This window comes from Lasioglossum baleicum, chromosome 1, assembly GCF_051020765.1.
Source record: "Lasioglossum baleicum chromosome 1, iyLasBale1, whole genome shotgun sequence".
NCBI lineage: Eukaryota > Metazoa > Arthropoda > Insecta > Hymenoptera > Halictidae > Lasioglossum > Lasioglossum baleicum.
In genome coordinates this window covers 12125626-12145457 of record NC_134929.1, presented here as the reverse complement: position 1 = coordinate 12145457, position 19832 = coordinate 12125626, and the positions used below count along the sequence as shown (strand labels likewise).

The 19832-nt window shown below is 43.0% G+C and overlaps 2 protein-coding genes across 10 annotated transcripts; one reads left to right on the top strand and one right to left on the bottom strand.

Moving 5' to 3' along the window:
• Positions 1–253: 253 nt before the first annotated feature.
• Sln (monocarboxylic acid transporter silnoon) lies at positions 254–7508 on the bottom strand. Of its 2 annotated transcripts, XM_076431325.1 has the most exons (6): positions 6975–7508; positions 5821–6908; positions 4986–5129; positions 2515–3433; positions 733–953; positions 254–550 (listed from the first exon to the last, which is right to left on the bottom strand). In XM_076431325.1, the coding sequence occupies exons 2-6, from the start codon at positions 6431–6433 to the stop codon at positions 375–377; spliced, it is 2073 nt and encodes a 690-aa protein (XP_076287440.1). In that variant the 5' UTR covers positions 6434–6908; positions 6975–7508; the 3' UTR covers positions 254–374. The 2 variants fall into 2 exon arrangements, with proteins under 2 accessions (XP_076287440.1, XP_076287433.1); XM_076431318.1 differs by having other exon boundaries at positions 5821–7508.
• Positions 7509–7580: 72 nt separating this feature from the next.
• Nmdar1 (glutamate ionotropic receptor NMDA type subunit 1) lies at positions 7581–19751 on the top strand. Of its 8 annotated transcripts, XR_013009694.1 has the most exons (19): positions 7581–7753; positions 7996–8191; positions 8798–9049; positions 9959–10153; positions 11031–11131; positions 11201–11374; positions 12065–12178; positions 12586–12733; positions 13131–13362; positions 13435–13569; positions 13654–13811; positions 14185–14419; positions 15534–15682; positions 16124–16281; positions 16380–16552; positions 17902–18155; positions 18244–18536; positions 18617–18837; positions 18924–19330. XR_013009694.1 is itself a non-coding variant. In XM_076431266.1 (17 exons), exons 1-17 carry the CDS (start codon positions 7596–7598, stop codon positions 19581–19583), a joined length of 3072 nt encoding a protein of 1023 aa, XP_076287381.1. In that variant the 5' UTR covers positions 7581–7595; the 3' UTR covers positions 19584–19751. The 8 variants fall into 8 exon arrangements, 4 of the variants coding, with proteins under 4 accessions (XP_076287381.1, XP_076287373.1, XP_076287389.1 ...); XR_013009695.1 differs by lacking the exons at positions 18617–18837; positions 18924–19330 and adding an exon at positions 19341–19454 and having other exon boundaries at positions 18244–18461; XR_013009696.1 differs by having other exon boundaries at positions 18261–18536; positions 18617–19330.
• The last annotated feature ends 81 nt before the right edge of the window (positions 19752–19832 follow it).

Here is a 19832-nt window from a genome sequence, read left to right as displayed (position 1 = left end):
TTATATATATACATATATATAAATATTATATAAGGCAGATTACAATGTACATACAACAATATTCGTTCTATAATCGAGTACTTTTTACTTAAGAATAATTGTAAACGAGAGGGTTCATTTACCAATAAAACTAGAAGGCGTGCATTTATAAAAGTTTATGAAAATCACCCTTACCTGTCGCGAACGAGGTATTTATCATATATATCTTTTTTTTGTACGAATACAACTGAACCAAGCAATACATCATAGTGGATTAATTGTAGCGACAAATGTTGCGATTTTTTTTATTAATTCTCTATTACACATTCGTTCGGTGTTCGTTTGTTTTTTTTTGGTAGTTTTTTGGTTTTTTAAATCACACTTGCAAAATATCTTTATTCTTTCACATTCGCCTCTGCTTGCGTATCACCGTTCTCAGCGTTAACGGTCATCTTCGATGATTTCGATACTTCGTTAAAAACCAGGAGCATTGGTAGACCACCCATGACCATGCACGTTCCCATGCAGAGAAAACATACGCTGTAACTTCCAGTTACATCGCGCAGGTAACCTGGAATCATTTTTGGTCCGGATAATAGCCGTCGGCAAACGATCTCTGCACGAGGAGACGCAACAAAACGATACCTCAGCCGACTACCATGCAGAATATTCGAGCACCTTTGAACTTATCAACTTGTACCATTAATCTTTCAAAAGCGTCTTACTGTTCGACATTGTGCGTAGTGTAAATACCTGCTAAAGGCGGAATAGAAATAGCTCCGACACTTTGGAACATCCTAACGAGACCGTAGGTCGAGGATATTTTGTCGGTGCCGTATTGGTCAGCGAGAAGGACGGGAACTAGGAGAAACCAACAACCCAGACAAAGTCCATACATGCCAACGGAGCATGCCAGCACGTAGAACGAGTGGGCCATCGGGATTGCCAGCACAGCTACACCAGCACCCACGACACTGTCAAACAGGAACAGAAAAAATACATAAATCAATCAATTAGATTATCTTCTCACAAGACGTACGAGTAACTCCGTTGCGGTCGACGTTGGGCAAATTCCCTGGCACTCGATAAAATTTTAATGGCTGGCTATAGTCACCTTTGACCTTACATGGGACAACCGAGCACCTATCTCTATACATTCTTTAACAATTTTTCTTCATGCGCAAATGTCGCGTAACCACTCCTCGTCCCAGCTCTACGGATTCTGTGACATTTCGACCAATTTTAAGATGTTGAGTCCTTTACAGTCTCATGACTCAATATTATCTATACTTCAGAGACGAATAAATCATATGTTTCAAACTTTAGAAATATACAGGTTGGAGCATAAACATGTAAAACAAGTCAGTCGAATATCTTGCTATTGATGATAGAATTTTGATTTCTCTTATACATAAGGAGTGAGAACAGCAATGGTCATCCGTTATAGGAGTGAACCTGCACCTCTGAATTGGTGTACATTTGTTATAGAGACTTGCCGCGAAATTACTTATAACAAAAAAAATGCCGTGTACATTAGTTGACCTTGAGCGACCTTGAACGACCTTCATAATATAGGTCATTGTATTCACCTTTAAACGTCCTAGCAGAATATAATCATTCCATTTACACAAAAACAGGGTTGAGTTTGGAATATCCTCTACGTCTGCATCTAAATATAAAGAAATTAGTGACTCCAGAGATGATAAGTTCATCTAATATATTAAGCGAGTTCCATCTGATCTATTTTTTTTTTATTATCAATAGCAAGCGGAATTTTTATGCTTCACCCTTTGACCGAAAAGCAGATCGTCCACTGTTTTTAACTGGAATTTTTCTTGCTAAACGTTATATTATAGTTAATTATAGTCATAATTGATGACACAGACTTTAAATAAGGATAACTTTTTTATAAATGGTCGAAACGACTTCAGTTTTACTACCATTAAGCTTTTCGCAATCTTTTTATTCGAGCTTGTAACGAAAATTTAAAAAATTTATTTGTCAACTCGTATACGTACATGCTGAAAATTTCATCGAAATTGGTCAGTCCGTTTAAAAGTTATGAATGATTAAAGATTGTGAAACTCGCCGAACAATAGAATAAAAAGGTAAAAATAGCTTGTCGGAAGAACTGAATAAATTGGTCGATTCGTAAAGAAGTTATTCTGATCGAAAGTGTATGCCATCAATTATTTGACCGACTGTAGATCTTGCACGCAAAAGAACTACCAAACCCTAAACGATACTGGCGTACGTTCCTTTACGACATTACGATAACAACAGAATTCAATTTGTTCGGATCCTTCGTAGGATTTGTATGGTAACAAAAACGCGTAGTCGAACAAAGAAGTATACTAATAAATTTCTCAAGAAAATATGTCATAATAAATAATAATAATCCGTGATTTTGTCGGGTTCGGTGGTTCGAGTGTTAAGATCCAGGTCTTGTTCCGAATCGACTGTTAATCGTGGCAATCTGTTTCCTGAACAGCGCGCAAGCAAGACTGTCCCGCGGAAGGGTGGTTAACGAATTACCTTCCGATGTATCCTTTCCGTCGATCGAACAACTGCAAGTCCGAGAGCCATCCAAGTCCGAGTCTTCCGCACAAGTCGAGGGCAGCGGAAATGGCGACGAGGTATCCCGCTTCCGACTTGGTGTAGCCGGCCGCGTGAACGTACGCCGGAAGATAATACAGCATGTACGGGCTTCCGGTCGACATCAGGCTGACCGAGAAGCACATCATGATGAACTGTGGGTTCTTCAGCAGGGATAGATCGATGTACTGCATTATCCTCTGCACGATAGTCTTCGGTTCCTCGGGGAGAACGTGGGGTTCGGTTTGGGGAGGGGGACAGACGGCCGTGATCGAGGATCTCAACGACCTCAGCGAGGATCTGGCCTTGTACACGCACGTCGAGTCGGTCGACAGATCCTCGACGCTGTGCAATATACTGGAGCTACGTATCTTCGAGATCGGCTTCATCCTGAGACACTCGCCGATCACGTCCTTCTCCTCCTCGCTGTCGGTCAGCTCGACCGCCACCACGCCGTTCTGGTGGAACAATTCGTTTAACAGATTATGCTTGGTAGTCGAGTCATGGTTCGCGAATATTAAGTCCAGCTTCTGCTGCTTCGCCGCCTCTAACTCTTTCGCGGTTGCGCTCTCAACCTTCTCAGACTTCTCGACGACGTCCATGGCTTCGGGAGCGTAATTGTTCTCCAGAGGCCGGTACAGGGTCGCGCTCACGCACACGTGGAGCATGCAACCGCCTAGAAGCAGTATAGTCCCGTGGAAACCGAAGTTCTCCACCAGTACCTCGATCAGAAGCGGGAACACGAAGCTGCCAGCGGCCGTGCCGGACACACATATTCCGTTAGCCAGGGCGCGGTGCTTATCGAAGTATTGTGAAACGATGATGATGCCCGGCGTCGTCGATAGACCGCCACCGATACCTGGTTCCAAAATCATTCAAAGGTTATGCCTCTTTTCACGTTTCTTCTTCAGAGAATTTTTTAAAGATAATCGTGGTCAGTATTGTTATTATTATTATATGCAATATGACATGTCTCAACGTGTGCACGATCACCACTCAAGCAGTGCCTAAAACTTGTGTTTCACAACTTTATTTGGGCTTTTGTAACGGAAATGTTAAACATTTATTTCTAAACTCATTTATGTAAATTATGCGCATGTTTGAAGATTTCAACGAATTTAGTCAATTGGTAAGTACAAGCTATAAATGATTAAAAATGTTGAAAATCGCCGAACAATAGAATAGGAAGGCAAAAACAAACAATTGACCAATTTTTTAAAATTCAATTAGCCCAAATAAACAAGTGCACAAAGAAAGTTTTACTATTATTTTCGTAATTCCGACCAAACACTAAAAATTTTCATTACACGTGTATCATCTATGTAGTAAACCAGTCCATCTAGCTTGGCAGAAAACCGGAATTTGTTTGGTTGATTTATGAAAAAGTTGTAGCACCGCGAAGAGTTAACATCTGGCTGTTACGTAGTCATGACTTTTAAACCTTTCAGGTGTAAGTTACTTTCACACTAGGTATTAGCGGGTCTCTCAAGTACTGACGGAGTTAACAGCAACGTTGGGGAAACGTTACGGTCATCCTTCGAAGGGACAAGGCTTACGACAGCATCGTCGAGACTGTATAACGATTACATAATCCCTGGTATTTCCGCGTGGACGTACGAACTATCAAGTTTGCGTAAACACGAAATATTCAATTTTATATGACATCAAAATATCATTATCAACCCTTTACTGTGCAATTTTGCCAACGGCTATGATGATTATAGAACTTCTTTATCCCCGACGAAAGAAGAAAGAAATTGATGGAAGAAATAGAAATTGATTTCGTTCGGAAAGAAAAAGATCGTTACGTCAATTCCAAGGAATTGGTAACAAGGTGAAACTTTCCTCTTTTGATAACTCAGAAAACACATATGTACATCGCGATGCTTTCAAATTCTTTCAATCTTTGTACTCTTTCGAATTGCACCTACCCATTTTTGCCGTAACTGCATAAAATCCGCTGTTTAACAGTTCTTAAATTGAGAATTTTATCAAACGTAATTGTACATCATTAAAATCTGTATCTCTACAGACTGTTTTCTAATTATGATTGAAAAAAGGCACCGTCGAGAACGGAACACAATTAAAGTTCAAGGAAAAAGTGTTTGAAGAAAAAGGTGCGACCACGAGCTACGTATTCGTGTCCCGAGTTTCAGGCTGAGATTCATAGCTAATTATATGAAATAATTGGTTGCAACGTCGTTTTTCGAATTTTCTATTTCGAATGGTTCGACGCCAGATCTGTTACGTAACGAGTCGCGTTGTTCAGATATATGTTCGAAACGCATATACAGGATGAGCCGACCACGGTGTTACGAAACACACGAGGAGCGTATTCTGTCTCGAACAGATAGCGCATCTCGATGTTTCGCGCGAATGTTTTAGGCGAGATACTACGGCGCTGGACAAACCTGTTAAAACTCCAAAAGTAAAAAAGAGGTGTATCAAGCTCGTGGCAAAGTAACTTAGAGTAAGTCCTAAAGCGCAGAACAATCCTCCGACGAAGACGACCGCCCGACAGCTGTACTTCTGGCAGAGCATGCTCGTCACAGGAGCTAGAATATCCAAGAAAACATTCAATCTATCGAGAATCGTGCTCGAGTTTCCTAAACGGCAGAGCAACGATAACTCGTTCGCTTTCCAGCGTTCCTCGATCTAAAATGCAATCTACTTCGAGGAAAGCTGCATTTTCTATTCGAAAGACTATCTTTTTATTGCCGCAAACCATGCGTGAGTCATACAGGAGCCGTTTAATGCAAATATGATGCAAGTCGAAACAGCTAACCCATCCGCAATCGATGACGCACTGGTAGGTATTATCGGTACGTCCAAATCGACACGGATCATCGCTAGCCAATTGCGGTTCTGGGCCAGTTCGAGCGTCACTGGCGTGGTTGCGAACGGGTTAATCATTGGATAACGAGGAATCGAGTAGATGTTTTATAAAGAGAATAATATCGACGTTGCGTTCGTTATGATTCGCGCTAAAATGCAAGAGTTATTAAACCTTTGAGAGGTGGTGTTGAAACGAACCAGACAAAATATCGACTTACGCCAGTTTTGCATGGAACGGCTCACATGTAAAACTCGGCGTGACCCAGATCCGAGTCGAAGGACAGTGAACGCGTTAAGCGTGCCCGAAACGTTTCCCGAAGCCCACCACCCCCTGGAAACCGAACGCGTTATCCTTCGCGAACTGCCGTCGTTTGTTCGATCGATTCGAATCGAAGACAGGGAATTACTCACCGAGTGCCAGACAGAGACAGGACAGGATAGCCGGTATCCAGGATGCGACAGAGGCCGACGAGTCCTTGAACGTCTCCATGACCTCTACGTAGAGCACGCCGTACGACTTGACCAATCCGGCCACCCAGAATTGAACGAAGAACGCCCCAAATACGATGACCCATCCGTAGCCACCGTCCAACGGGACGTAGGTGATGTTTCTCGGCTTCTTGGTCTCGTTTCTCTTCTTCTTCTTGGCGGCGGTGCTCCTGGTAGAGCGAAGCTCCCGCGACTTTGCGATCAACGGCCTCGCGGTCAGGCTCGAGATCGTCAGGAGGTTGTCGTTGTCCTCGTCCTCGATGGTGTCCGGGCTCTGCAGATGGGGTGGCACGACCGGCGTCGATGTGGCCGTCGCCTGCACCGCCAACGAGGCCGGTCTCTTCGGCGACGGCACACCTGTGCTCAGGTCGAACACGGGCGCCGAGTGTATGGACAACAGCGAGCCCAGCTGATTCTGTTGATTCATATTCTCGTCGATGCCGGTCGTGCCGACCATCTCCTGCGACGTTGTCGCGCAGGCGACAGGATTACGCTCGACCGAATCCTGCAGGCTCCATTCTCGTGGTAACGACATATTTCAGTGGCTTCGTTCACAACCGGGGGACCGTAATACATTGGAGTTACGTTACTTGGCCTCTCTTTGCTCGCTGGACTTGGCAAACTGTCTTCCTGTCACCCAGCCGCTACGCTGCCACCTTCCTCACCACAGTCGATCCTGAACGGCACCGCTCACCAGTTCCCTTGGACGACTCTGATCGCAGACCGAGTGTTCTCGGGACCTTCCTCCTTCTTACTTTTTCCGTTTCTCTTTTGACTTTTATTTCACCGATCTCCGGCTATACCCTCCGCTATTTCTTCTAAACCGTGCGAGCTGTCCCGAGGTGTACACCCTTCCCGATCCACCCTCTTGCACTCTGTCTTCGTGGCTTGCTTTCTCTTCCCGTTTTCTCTTCTCCTTTCTTCCTCTCCGGATCCCGATTACCTACCCGTCGTCCTCCTTCTCACCATTTACACGTTCCCCAGGATTCTCCTGACTCGGACTAAGGGCACTTGGTAAATAACCGAGATGAAAGCGGTGCGCACGCAGGGGAGGTCGCCACCGAATGGAAACTTACGGGATCGATATCCACCGTCGACGCACTGGCATCTCGCGGCAGTCGCCACCACGTGGCCTCCTGAACAATATAGGGGAGCTATCGGTTTGTTGTCCTGCGGTCGACCCACTTTTCCGTCGACGCTTCAATCGTACCTGATCCGACGATTCCTTCCGAGCGATCCACGATCCCGATCTCGATCCCGATCCCGATCCCGATCCCCATGAACATCGTCCCGATCGACGACCAACATACGAAATGATTTTTACGAGGCAAGAGGAAACTCGGTAGAGACGTTGCTTGTTATTTTTTCTCGATGTTGCCCGATTACATCTGCCCGGTCGTTTCCCTGTTTCGGCAACGTGCAAAGCTTACTGCCGTCGATGAAATTATCGAACGACCCGACCGGTTCGAATTACCCAATCGCTCGACTTGCCAAGGATTCTCCTATATGCGGCTTCCTCGATCGCGATCGCTTTGCAAACGCTTTACGATGCTTTTGTAACGCCTTTGCAACCGATCGAATCGTCGATATTCGACGAATACGGAGGACACAGCCGTAATGATCCGTCGAAAAACACAAAAACAACCGAAAATCGCGATAGTGGGGACGGAGACTGTGCGCAGCATCCGAACGGATCGATGAGTCCCCGAGTTCTGTCTCTCAGATCCACCTTCGCGCTCGACGTTGACGCTGGTCGTCCGTTTGTAGGGATACTCGACAAGGGCGTGAACTGTTTTCCAAATGAGTCGGACCTTAACGAAAATTGCGTGAACGATCTGTGGCTGGACTCGAATCGGTACGTTCGAAGAAACTGTGGCGCGCGGGAAGGAGAGAAGACGACTTTGATAATTTTTCGCTCCCATAAGATTCTCGTGTTATCGCTCGTAACGTGTCGAAAGTATCGACGCGACGCTAATCTAAATCGGAAATTATGGAGCTATAATTTTCCTGTATATGTATACACTTGTATTTTTATTCGGCTTTTACTATTTCTCATTCCTGTTGGTAAACATTATCGGAACTTATTGCTCCCCGTAGATCGATCCCCGCAATGGCGAGATACGAAGGAGCCTTGTTGTTCCTCCTGCTGATTTGGGAGGCTTTCTCCTTCTCGCATGTCTTGAACGAAATCTACAATGGACACGGGGCGTTCCAAGCCAACAATCCCACCCACTTTAAGATTGGTGCTGTATTGTCGAACGAGAGCAAAAATCATTTTGAGCAGAAACTCAAAGTAAGTAATACAAGGCGGTCCACTGTTCTCGAGGCGGGTCCATTCAGACGAAATCCCTCGAGGAACACTTGGACACCCACCCCCTCGCGTTTGCCCAATTCAATATTATTCATTAAAAAAAAACCTTGACACGCGTCCAATTACCGCCACCCCCTATTTCGATATTTCCGTCACGACCGAATAGCCTCGAGTACGAATTAAACCCCTTACACTACGATTTGTTTTACCGTTGCAGTGGTCAGAACTTCTTCCAGTTTCTGAGATGAAAAAAAATTTATATTTATCAAATGTCCACGTATTCTCCAACGGCCCTATATCGACAACAACAAAATAGAATATCGCTTCCAAGGGAATTAATCATATTTGTATAATACAGGCTGTCCCATTCAAATCGATCCCCTCGAAGATCTCTGAAATTATTTGTGACACCGGTAAATATTTCAAAGAAGAGTTAAATGATATCGAGGGGGACGCGATTTGTACTTGTACTACATTATATCTGCTATCGAGAAAAGATCATTTTGAATTGTTGTAGCTTGAAGCTCTTACGAGCTTCAATGCAATTTCAGGGTGAATTAATCAGAGGGAATAATTGTTTCGTTTCAGAATTTGAACTTGGATTCGAATTACGTGAGGAGGGGAGTGTCCTACACGCCCACAGTGATCCAAATGGACGCGAATCCAATTAAAACGGCGTTGAGCGTGTGTAATTACTTAATTGCGGAAAGGGTATACGCGGTGGTGGTCTCTCATCCCCTAACAGGAGATCTGTCGCCGGCAGCTGTTTCTTACACAAGCGGATTTTATCACATACCCGTTATCGGGATATCGTCGAGAGATTCTGCGTTCTCCGACAAAGTGAGTCTATCAGCTGTCCGTTCGATTCTTAATCCTGTCGGAGAATATCTTGACGACATTGAAATCCTCAAACCATTCTACCGAAAATAACGGTCTTGCAGATACTTATTCGTAGTATTTCAGGTTTTAATCAGCGCTTCATTTCTACTTTTAAGGATCTCGTTAACGCATCGAAGGTCTCCTGCAATCGTTCTTCAAGATTCAATTAAAATAATTAGTAGACGGTAGATCTTTATGCAAAATAAAGACGTTATACCTGAATTGCAACAAACTCGAGTGAAATAGAAATTTATTTTCTTTCCGAATATGTTTAATAGGTTCTTCTAATGTGTGTTTTCGCATCTAATAATTACATTCTAAAAATATCTAAGTGCATTGAAAGTATTAATGAAAAATATAAGTTTTTATACTTAGCTCCTGTGTCTTGCAATTGAGACACAAACTTTTTCTTTCGCAGAGAGATCTATAGTTCAGTAAGTAGAATTTTAAGCCATTAAGAAACAGTTACTTTAGGCACTGAAGTTTAGGTTATCGAAAAGTCATGTCTTGGTCAGTATACATGAGTTAGTTGCATTTTTGATTATCAATTACTTACAATACTAGTTTCGAGCCCGGACTCTCCTACAAACGCGAAAGAACTGCGGAAACGATTGAAAAACGATTTTTTATGATATTTCAACTTGATTGGTTATTTATAAAAGGAGACGATTAATTATATGTTTCCGTATAATAGACCGCGATTCTTCCGGTTTTCTGCAAACAGGATTCTCAAGTAATACCTCCATTGCGTCAGTATCGCATTATCGAAATTATTGCGTCACACTCGTTGAAGATTTATTGTATGTTTACGAACTGTGCCCGAGGATGTAAAAAACTGTGCGATGTATCTTCTTTCTTTTCTTGTTCCAGAACATTCATGTCTCTTTCCTGCGAACGGTGCCGCCGTACTCGCATCAAGCCGATGTGTGGGTGGATCTATTGAAACACTTTAATTACATGAAGGTAATCTTCATCCACAGCTCCGACACCGATGGCCGGGCTCTGCTTGGCCGGTTTCAAACCACCTCGCAGAATTTAGACGCATATGTGGAAATAAAGGTTCAGGTAGGTTTGCAGAAGGTTTTGAACAAACAACCAGGAAGTTCTACAACTGAATAATAGAACTTAATTTGTCCGATAATCGGAACTCGTTAGGACCGCAGAGTTTTATGCATTTATAATAAAAATGTGCGGGTGCAATTTAAAAACGAAAAAACAGGAGAAAAATTAAGATAATTGAAAAACTGAGATTACGAGTTAAAATTATTCCAGAAAAAATACTACGCTCCCATGTCTTGCAATTGATAAGCCGCATTTTTATTTTGCACAAAATGCGTTGAAGTCAAACCGATGCACACGTATAGAACAATGTGATACACACAGTGTTGGGCAAACTTTATTTTAAATAATAAATAAATGTGTGATTTTAATTGCAAATAATAACTAAACTTTTTATGTAAATAAAAGTTATTTAAATAATTTAAAAAATGATCTATTTATTATTTCTTGTTTGCAAATAAAAGATTATTTATTATTTGGATTGAGGTGGAAATCAAATAAATAGTTTTTGGTCTTCTCTTATTTGTTGTATTTTGTATTATACATATACAATGAACACGTGCGCGTTTTTTGTCTGCTATAGCAACCTTTTCAGGTATACCGCCAGTGGTCGGGCCCGTCCGGAGGGCGGATTGATGAATAAAAATACAATTTAATTTATTATTTGTTAATACAAATAACAATTAACTTTATTATTTTAAATAAATTCATTTAGACTTGCTCAAATAATAAATAATTATTTTTGCGTTTTATTTGAATATCCAAATAACAAATAACTTGTTATTTAAATAAATTTATTTATTGCCCAACTCTCTGGATACACAGTAATAAATTCTAGAGACCAGGAAAGGGATCGACTAAACACGATCGGTGACTCTAACAGGTGGATCCTATCATCGAGTTCGAACCCGGCCTGGAAAATTTCACGCAGCAGCTGATGGATATGAAGACGGCGCAGGCGAGAGTGTGTCTGTTATACGCGTCGTAAGTATCCCATTCTTCAGAACGTTTTATGCTAGTCAAATATTAATCGCCCCCCTTTTTTGACAACAGGAAAACCGACGCGGACGTGATCTTCCGAGATGCCGCTGCCCTGAACATGACCGGCGCAGGATACGTTTGGATCGTGACGGAGCAAGCCTTAGAGGCGCCGAACGCACCGGAAGGTCTTCTCGGCTTGAAATTAATTAACGCGGAGAAGGAGGAGGCTCACATCCAGGACAGTCTGTCAGTTCCTTTTCCGATCGTACATTGACGTTAACTTTGTGTCTAGATAATGTCGTTCGTTCCACCATGGAAATAGCGTGAGAGAGAGAATGAGCGAGTGAAAGAGAGAGAGGGAGAGAGAGAAAGACTCTGATACACGCGCATGAGAAGACCTACGATTCAAGAACGACTTCAAGAAACACAATGCCTTTGTCGCGATTGTTCACGCAAAATGCCATGCCGGTTGCTCTGTTCTTCGCTTAAACACAATCTTTCTTGCGTCTAGCTTTTTCGTAGACATGCCGCATGCGTAATGCAGGAGCATATGCCATAATTTCTACATTAGCATTTTTCCATATTAATTAATTGCTTTGCTCTATTGCCTCGGAGAAATTGAATCGCACAAGCCAAAACGCTGTTACATCTTCTGTATATGTACTAGACTCCTGTTGGCATCTGTTGGTTCCTTCGGATTGAACAGTACTATTATGTCATTTATACGGATTGTATTCCAACTTTCGTATTATTCAAGACAACAAAGGAATTGCTGCTTTTATATTCTGCTGCCTTCTAGAAAGCGATAGAATCGTTTGTAATCACAGCTCATAAAAGGCTGTTCCAATTTGAAGGAGTCCACGCCACGAAAGAAACTATTAGCAAATAGAAATGAACTTTTCCCTTTTCCGTTTTTTGACGAGATGCATGTTCCAGGCGGGTGCTAGTGTCGGCTTTGAACGAAATGAACAAAACGGAAATGATTACGGAGCCGCCGAAGGACTGCGGTGACTCCGGTACCATTTGGGAAACTGGGAAATCCCTATTCAGGTACAGTTTCCACGTACTATTAGATTGTTGCAAATGAAATGTTCCATTTTTACCACGCTTATATTAGCTTGCTGAGTTTTCGTTGTTGTATGCGTCAAATCTTGTAATCGAATTTTAAACCACTTTCCGATGAGCTAGAGACTTGAAACTTTAAACATATCTCAGAACTGGATGACAATGCAATATTAAAAAAATAAATTAATAAATTAAAAAGGAAACTGTGCGTTCAGGAGAAAAAAAGATTTTAATATTGACCGTCACAACTCGTCGCGCGACACTCGGTAGTATAGATTTCTCATGAAAAAATGAGAAAAAATTTTATATGCAACGACGTAACTACTTGTATCTTTACTAGAACCAGATTCGAGCGAGTGAGAGTTACGCTATCATGAGTTTCATCATTTTAGGTTTATCCGCAAGCAAGTGTTGCCGAACGGCTCCACCGGAAGAGTAGCTTTCGACGATAATGGGGACCGAATCTTTGCGGAGTATCATATCATAAATATTCAAGAAAAGGGTGAACGAGTCTCCGTTGGAAAATATTTCTATCCCACTGTAAGCTTCAGAAAATACTGAATCTAAAAGCAAGTAGTATCTTTAAAATGAATTGAACACTTTATCTACCGGATGCCTACCACGCTTTTCAACCATTGTGCTGTACCAAAATCTTCTTTTTGCCATAATAATCCGAAATTACTAGATCACGTTATCGAGGATGAGTTATTGATTTACGATGGAAGTTTCTGTTGCTGTTGAAGGATCTATTAAAAAATCCTGTCCCATGAGGCACAGACTTTTAAAGATTACGGAATAATCGATGGTAGACAATGTGTCAAGATCAATTTTAAGTTTACAAAGAAGTAGGCATTTACTTCAATCGTTTCTGGATCGTTTCGCGAAGAAATTGTGGTTTCCTCGAAGAATTCGAGCAATTCGAGAAACTTTGATCTAGCAGGTGAACGTGGGACAGAACAACACCAAAATGAAGTTGACGGTGAACGAATCGAACATAACTTGGCCGGGCCGATTACGATCGAAGCCGGAAGGCTTCATGATCCCCACGCATCTAACGGTGCTCACGATCGAAGAGAAACCGTTCGTCTACGTTCGCGAAATCGCCGATACCGAATACTGTCAGCCCGAGGAGATTTTGTGTCCTCACTTCAACTCCAGTGAACACGAAAGTAAATAACGAAAGCTTTCACAGTTTTCTAATGCTATTATCCAATGTACTCTAATTGCTCTGTCGTGTCCAGGTACGAAAACGTATTGTTGCAAGGGGTACTGTATGGACTTGTTGGAGAAACTATCGGAGACTATCAACTTCACTTACAGCTTGGCCTTGTCTCCCGACGGACAGTTCGGCAGCTATATGATCAAGAATAGCTCAGGTGACTAATCATTGTTGCAAAGAATTGTGCGACAATGAACGTCACGAACGAAAACGAAACGCGTTTTATTTGTAAACGTTATAGCGGGCGGGAAGAAGGAGTGGACGGGACTGATAGGAGAACTAGTCAACGAAAGAGCAGACATGATCGTCGCTCCTTTGACGATCAACCCGGAACGCGCGGAGTTCATCGAGTTCAGCAAACCTTTCAAGTACCAGGGTATCACTATCCTCGAGAAGAAGGTATATTCTTCAATTAATGACAAGTTACGCTACCAGTTTGATGCTTATTTTGTCGGGCCAATTTCCGATTACTTTCCGTTGAAGCCGCTATATTAGTCTGTCCGCAACAAATTCCTAAAAACTGATAAAAAATAAACCGTTTATAATAAATAAGAAATATATCCTACAGTGTTGAACTTGTTATAGGATGTATGTTTTTAGCGCGTTAAATAAATATGTCAGGGTGTACCACCAGTGGTGCACGCGGCCTGAATGGATAGTTTAACGTGTACCATCAGCGGTAAACGTGGCATAGAACGTGTTAAATATTCATTGGGTAACAATTTCTGTTGAATTGGTCCATAAAGCTGACTCTCTACGTCTGGATTTGCAGCCCTCAAGATCGTCGACCCTGGTATCGTTTCTGCAGCCGTTCAGTAACACGCTTTGGATACTGGTGATGGTGTCGGTGCACGTGGTGGCTCTAGTTCTGTACCTCCTCGACCGGTTCTCGCCTTTCGGGAGGTTCAAGCTAGCAAACACCGACGGTACCGAAGAGGACGCCCTCAACTTGTCCAGCGCAATTTGGTTCGCCTGGGGAGTCTTGCTCAACAGCGGAATCGGAGAAGGTCTGTATCAATCCCTCGAAGTTGGCCGCTCTACAACGTTTTACAGACGTTCCCATCGAGAAATCCTTCAACCCCTTGCACTACGATTTATTTCATTGTTGCAGGGACTAGATCTTCTTTGTACTTTACAATTTCCTAGATAAAGAAAAAATTTAATATCTATTGCGCCTACACGTTCTCCAATGGCTGTTATTAACGACAACCAAATAGAATTTGATCTCGGTTTCAAGGAAATTAACTCTCCGTCTGCAACTTTATTTTTATCGACGCTGTTTGAGTCGTTTATGTTCACGACTAACCTTTTTACTAGAATTTTTAGAAAATGATCGTTGGAACGTTAAAGGTTGCCCACGGAGGGTTAACATACGATAACATACACATTTATTAGACTCTGTTTAGAACCTTCATCACGAGTCTGACTCGATGTTCTACTAATCTACTACAGCGGAAAAAAAACTATAAAGCGCAAATACAAAGTCGTAAACATGCTATTCTAAAAGATAGTAGGGACGAATAAACAAACGTTGCAGACCAATTATTATTTGAAACGTGTACTCTGTACTTAGCATCGCATGGGACGCGAAAATAACATCCTCGGATATACCGTACGGAGAAAACTTCTATGTAGAGCTTCCCTACTCTGATTTATGATGCCTCGGGCAATGACGTCGGGCCGCTGTTAAACAAGGCAGCAATCTTCCTGAAAACCCGATGTCCACAGCTCGGTGCAGTCGTTTCCAGATTTACTTGTAATCAGTGTAAAAGGAATTCTTTATTATCCTATGGCCTATGGAGTGTGTCCCCGTGCGTCTCCCAGCTATCATTAACATTGAACCTCCAAGTAACGTATTTATAGAGAACCGCTAATGTCTTTCTTTGCCAACGGAGGCATAATTAAATCGATTAAACAAGGACAAAAATGGAATCACGCAATGATTCTTATGCACTCCCTACCGACCGACCACGGTGTCGCCAATAACAATGCTCGATGATACGGAAAATGAAAAAGGCTTCGTATTTACGGTGATCATTCCCAAATGTCAGAATTAATGAGGCAAGGTCGACCGGATCGGAATAGTTCGCATGATAAATGTGTCTCTCCGCAATTTAATAGGCACTCCGAGAAGCTTCTCTGCTCGGGTACTAGGCATGGTCTGGGCAGGATTCGCGATGATTATCGTGGCCTCGTACACTGCCAACTTGGCTGCATTCTTGGTGTTGGAACGGCCCAAGACGAAATTAACTGGAATCAACGATGCTCGAGTAAGAACTTGCGCAATCGTAGCGGAGAATGGGGTAATGGTGGTCGTCTGGGCGATACAACAGTACTCTCTCCCAATAGTTCGGTACACGGGGCTGTAGGAGGATATTTTTCCATGAAACGAAGTACCCTTACCGATAACTCTCGACACGTGGAAAACAAACTCGATACATCAAAATATTATTCAAATAAAATAAAATAAAATATAAATTTCTATGGTTCCCCTCCTTTTCTCCCGATGTCCTAGGCACCTGCTTTCGTTGCTTATCGGTTAATCCAGCACTGGCAATGGTTGAGCGGGAAAAATTGCAAATCTAAGACATGTCATTTTGCAATAATAATACCTCATTGCCCACGAACCGCGATTGCCGTATTCTCCCCTAGTCATAACAAGAAGCTTCGAAATTAGTTGTTTATTTCTAAACGGACCTGTCCGTTTACAGCTGAGAAACACCATGGAGAATCTCACGTGTGCGACGGTAAAGGGTTCGGCCGTGGACATGTACTTCCGTCGACAGGTTGAACTGTCCAACATGTATCGCACCATGGAGGCAAACAATTACGACACTGCCGAAGAAGCCATCAGGGACATTAAAATTGGGTAAGACTCGCTAACCATTAGGCATTTAGCCATTAGGCAGTGTTTCCATAATAGACGGGAAGCAATCATTATGACACTGTTTGTTGTTTTTTGTTTAGGAAACTCATGGCCTTCATCTGGGATAGCTCTCGCTTGGAATTCGAGGCTGCCCAGGACTGCGAATTGGTCACTGCCGGAGAGCTGTTTGGACGATCCGGTTACGGGATAGGCTTGCAAAAGGGCTCTTTATGGGCGGATGCTGTGACCCTGGCTATCTTAGACTTCCACGAAAGTAAGTATCATTCCCTACCAGCGGTAATTGCGAAAAAAGTATCTTGTTTTACTTCGACCTAATTAACCGTAGTGCTCGTAGACTTGTAGCGCGCGACTCGAACCGAAAGATTCAACCACGTGGCCAGATTTCCGCTACGTATAAAATAAAGTAATCTATATATAAATTAAAGTAATCTATAAAAAGTCATCCGTGTCCTAGGGGTGAATCTACACTTCTGGATCGGTGGACATTTGTAAGAGAAACTTGCCGCAGAATCTATATATATGTATATAAAATAGAAAAGATGTGTGCATGTATGATGATGATCCCCATCGATCTGATTCGGTGGATCTGTCGCACGCGTTTTCTATCTGTCAGGGTTGAAGTTGTCGGAGCACGGTGGTTGTAAATTAAATAATCGGCCGGTTCGGAGCTGATCCGTGCGCGATTTTTGTCTGCTATATCGACCATTTCGAGTATACCGCCAGTGGTCGGGCCAACCCGCTCGGACGGCCTGCGGAGGGCGAGCAGCTTGATTATTTTATAACAGAAAATTGTTGGTAAAGTTGTTATTTACATCAACACCTTCCACTCATCCACAAGAGAAAAGTTTGAAAGAAGCCACATGTCGCAAACAAATAGTTATTGAGATGTAAGCTGTTAAAGTTTTTGCAAAATTTGATTGTGTGGAGTTATGCGTATACATAGACAAAAACCTACTATGTACTACAGTCCGCCCAACCGTGTCGATGAGACAGAACATAATCGTGTGCGTGCCTCGGCAAACGAAATTTAAATGGACATTCGTAGCTAGGCCCGTACGACGTCATCGTCTCATGACCTGCCCATTCGGATCATAAATTTGAAGTTGCAAAATATGAAAGAATACCTTATATCCATTGTTATAAGAATATTAATCCTGTATTATAAAATGTTACCGTACCTCAAAGGACGTTATAATAAGCAAAAAACGTGCGACAACACGTGCGACGGACTCATGGAATCGACGAGCGGACTACCCTTATAAATCATCACGTTGATTCACCCTTAACCATTCACGAAAAACCGTGGTGACAACCGCAGTAATATTTTGACCGTGGTCGGAGTAACTTCTTCCCGTTCGCTGTTATGATTTTGGAAAATGTGTTGTTTTGTGCTTCACGCTTATTAAGACGAATTCGCGGAAATGGCAGTGTCCTGTTGATCCGACGCGTCGAGACGGAAGCTCGAGACCGGCTTTCGCCGTATTTCGGATCAGAGCACCTACATATACGGCTTGAGTTTGTTCTCGAGTGGGCCGAGAGCAAACCCAGAGAATGCGCGAGTGATGACAGGTAGCGATAGATCATAATTGCTAAATATCGTAGGCGGTTTCATGGAGAGCCTCGACACGCACTGGATCCTCCAAGGGAACGTACAACAATGCGAGCAGCTGGAGAACACTCCAAACACGCTGGGACTGAAGAACATGGCCGGAGTGTTCATAGTGGTGGGCGTGGGGATCATCGGCGGCATCGGTTTAATCATCATCGAGGTGGCATACAAGAAACACCAGATCCGCAAGCAGAAGAAGATGGAATTGGCGAGACACGCGGCGGACAAATGGCGGGGAGCGATCGAGGTAAGGGAACCGGAGGGCGGATCCCCTAGACTAATCGAATCTCTGTTCTTTTTTCTCTCTCCGGTATCTTTCGCTGTCCTCTCCTCAGAATTGTGTGTTTATCAGTAAACCGCAGGCGGCCGGGAGGGAATAGGAGCGGCGGCAGGAAGCTCGGAAAGCTAGTAACGACACGAATTACGACCGATCTGAGCACCAATTTTTGCTTCTACCAGCTTTAGGGGATGAGGAATGTAGTCGGGCTTCTATATTGCCGCAGGATAGCATTATCTCTAGAGAAACAACCATCCCCCTCTATATCTTGCATCGGTATCGCTTTTGTTTACATGGGGTGAGCCAGACAAGGACACCCGAATGCCTTCAGTGGATTTTAACTCTCTATGGGCAAGCATGTTTTTGCACCTTTCGTGGGCAACCTGGCTTTTTTTTTTGTTAACGACTAATTTTTTTTTTCATTGTTCTAGGCTTTGAAAAAATCGAAAAAACTTCTGGAACTCGTATCGAAGTCCCTATTTTAATATGTACAATCGTTAGAAAATAAATATTGGAAAGAAAGAAATCACGAATGAAATTTCGCTCCGTGCATAAACGACCCAAGTTGCCCACGGATGGTTAGCAACTCCTTCGAGAGGGTCTTCCGGTCTAGAGCATCGTTTTGTAGACAATTTATCGATTGGAAATTTTTGTAAAGAAATCAGACGTCTATTTTCTACTGACACTTTTGCATACGTATTTTCTATTATTTGTACTATACAAATATTATTTGTTCAGATGGGCATGGTTCAGATTGTTGAAGATGGGCATAATGGTTGCTACAATTGACAAACCTACAAGGTCGTTCAAGGTCAAATCCGCTGAAATCATTCGAGCGTTCCCGCCTTTCCCGGCTCACCCTTCACAGCTCTTGGTCACAGTATTTAATTCTATCAGCTTTATCGTATTGATACGAGCTTCCAATATCAGTTAAGCTATTCTTAGAAGTATAAAGTATGACTGTAGGCTCTTTGGGTGCTGGTACTTATGAGTACCCGAAAGTTAGGTGCACCGAAAGAGTTTCTTTGCGCTTTGAGATACGTATACAGTGCGACGTAACTTGTAAGTCGATTAGAATTAGCCGAAGCGAACGAGCCAGTGCGATTTTCTGTGTCGTGGTTCGTGGTTGTAATTCGAGTTCAATTTCTCATGCAGAAACGGAAGACCCTGCGAGCGTCGATCGCGGCTCAACGAAGGATCCAAAGCAACGGCCTAAACGATCCGACGACTGTCAGTTTAGCAGTGGACACGGTGGCTAGATCGAACTTAACCCCGCGAAGCCCGGGCCGGGCTTGGCCCGGTGATAGCGACATCCGTCAACGGCCAATTCCTCGCTCCGATGATATCAGACTATCCCCAGCCGCGTACACGGCGGACGTCTCGCACCTCATAGTGTGAGCGAACTGACTTTTTATATAGATCCACCTGTATCGTGAATATCAAAATGTTATCACTGTCGTGAAGATGTTACGTTAGATCTATATACGTGCACAGGAGTATCTGTGTCGAGAGTGTGTTTGTTTTATACAATAAACAATCGTTACTTTAAAAAATCGTTTATTCGCGCCAGTCTGTCGACACCCTCTCCTCCCGGTCGGTACTACGGGTCCCTACTTATATTTTATTGTATGATTAACGAATCCGGAT

Bases quoted from the DNA above. Each gene is read 5' to 3' on its own strand.
- Sln (XM_076431318.1), bottom strand. From the start codon at position 6,433: ATGTCGTTACCACGAGAATGGAGCCTGCAGGATTCGGTCGAGCGTAAT. The intron at 5,130-5,820 runs GTGAGTAATTCC...TGGATATTCTAG, and splicing joins CTGTCTCTGTCTGGCACTCG to CTCCTGTGACGAGCATGCTC. The intron at 551-732 runs GTATTTACACTA...AAATGATTCCAG, and splicing joins TTCTATTCCGCCTTTAGCAG to GTTACCTGCGCGATGTAACT.
- Nmdar1 (XM_076431258.1), top strand. From the start codon at position 7,596: ATGAGTCCCCGAGTTCTGTCTCTCAGATCCACCTTCGCGCTCGACGTT. The intron at 11,375-12,064 runs GTCAGTTCCTTT...TGCATGTTCCAG, and splicing joins GCTCACATCCAGGACAGTCT to GCGGGTGCTAGTGTCGGCTT. The intron at 13,812-14,184 runs GTATATTCTTCA...CTGGATTTGCAG, and splicing joins TCACTATCCTCGAGAAGAAG to CCCTCAAGATCGTCGACCCT.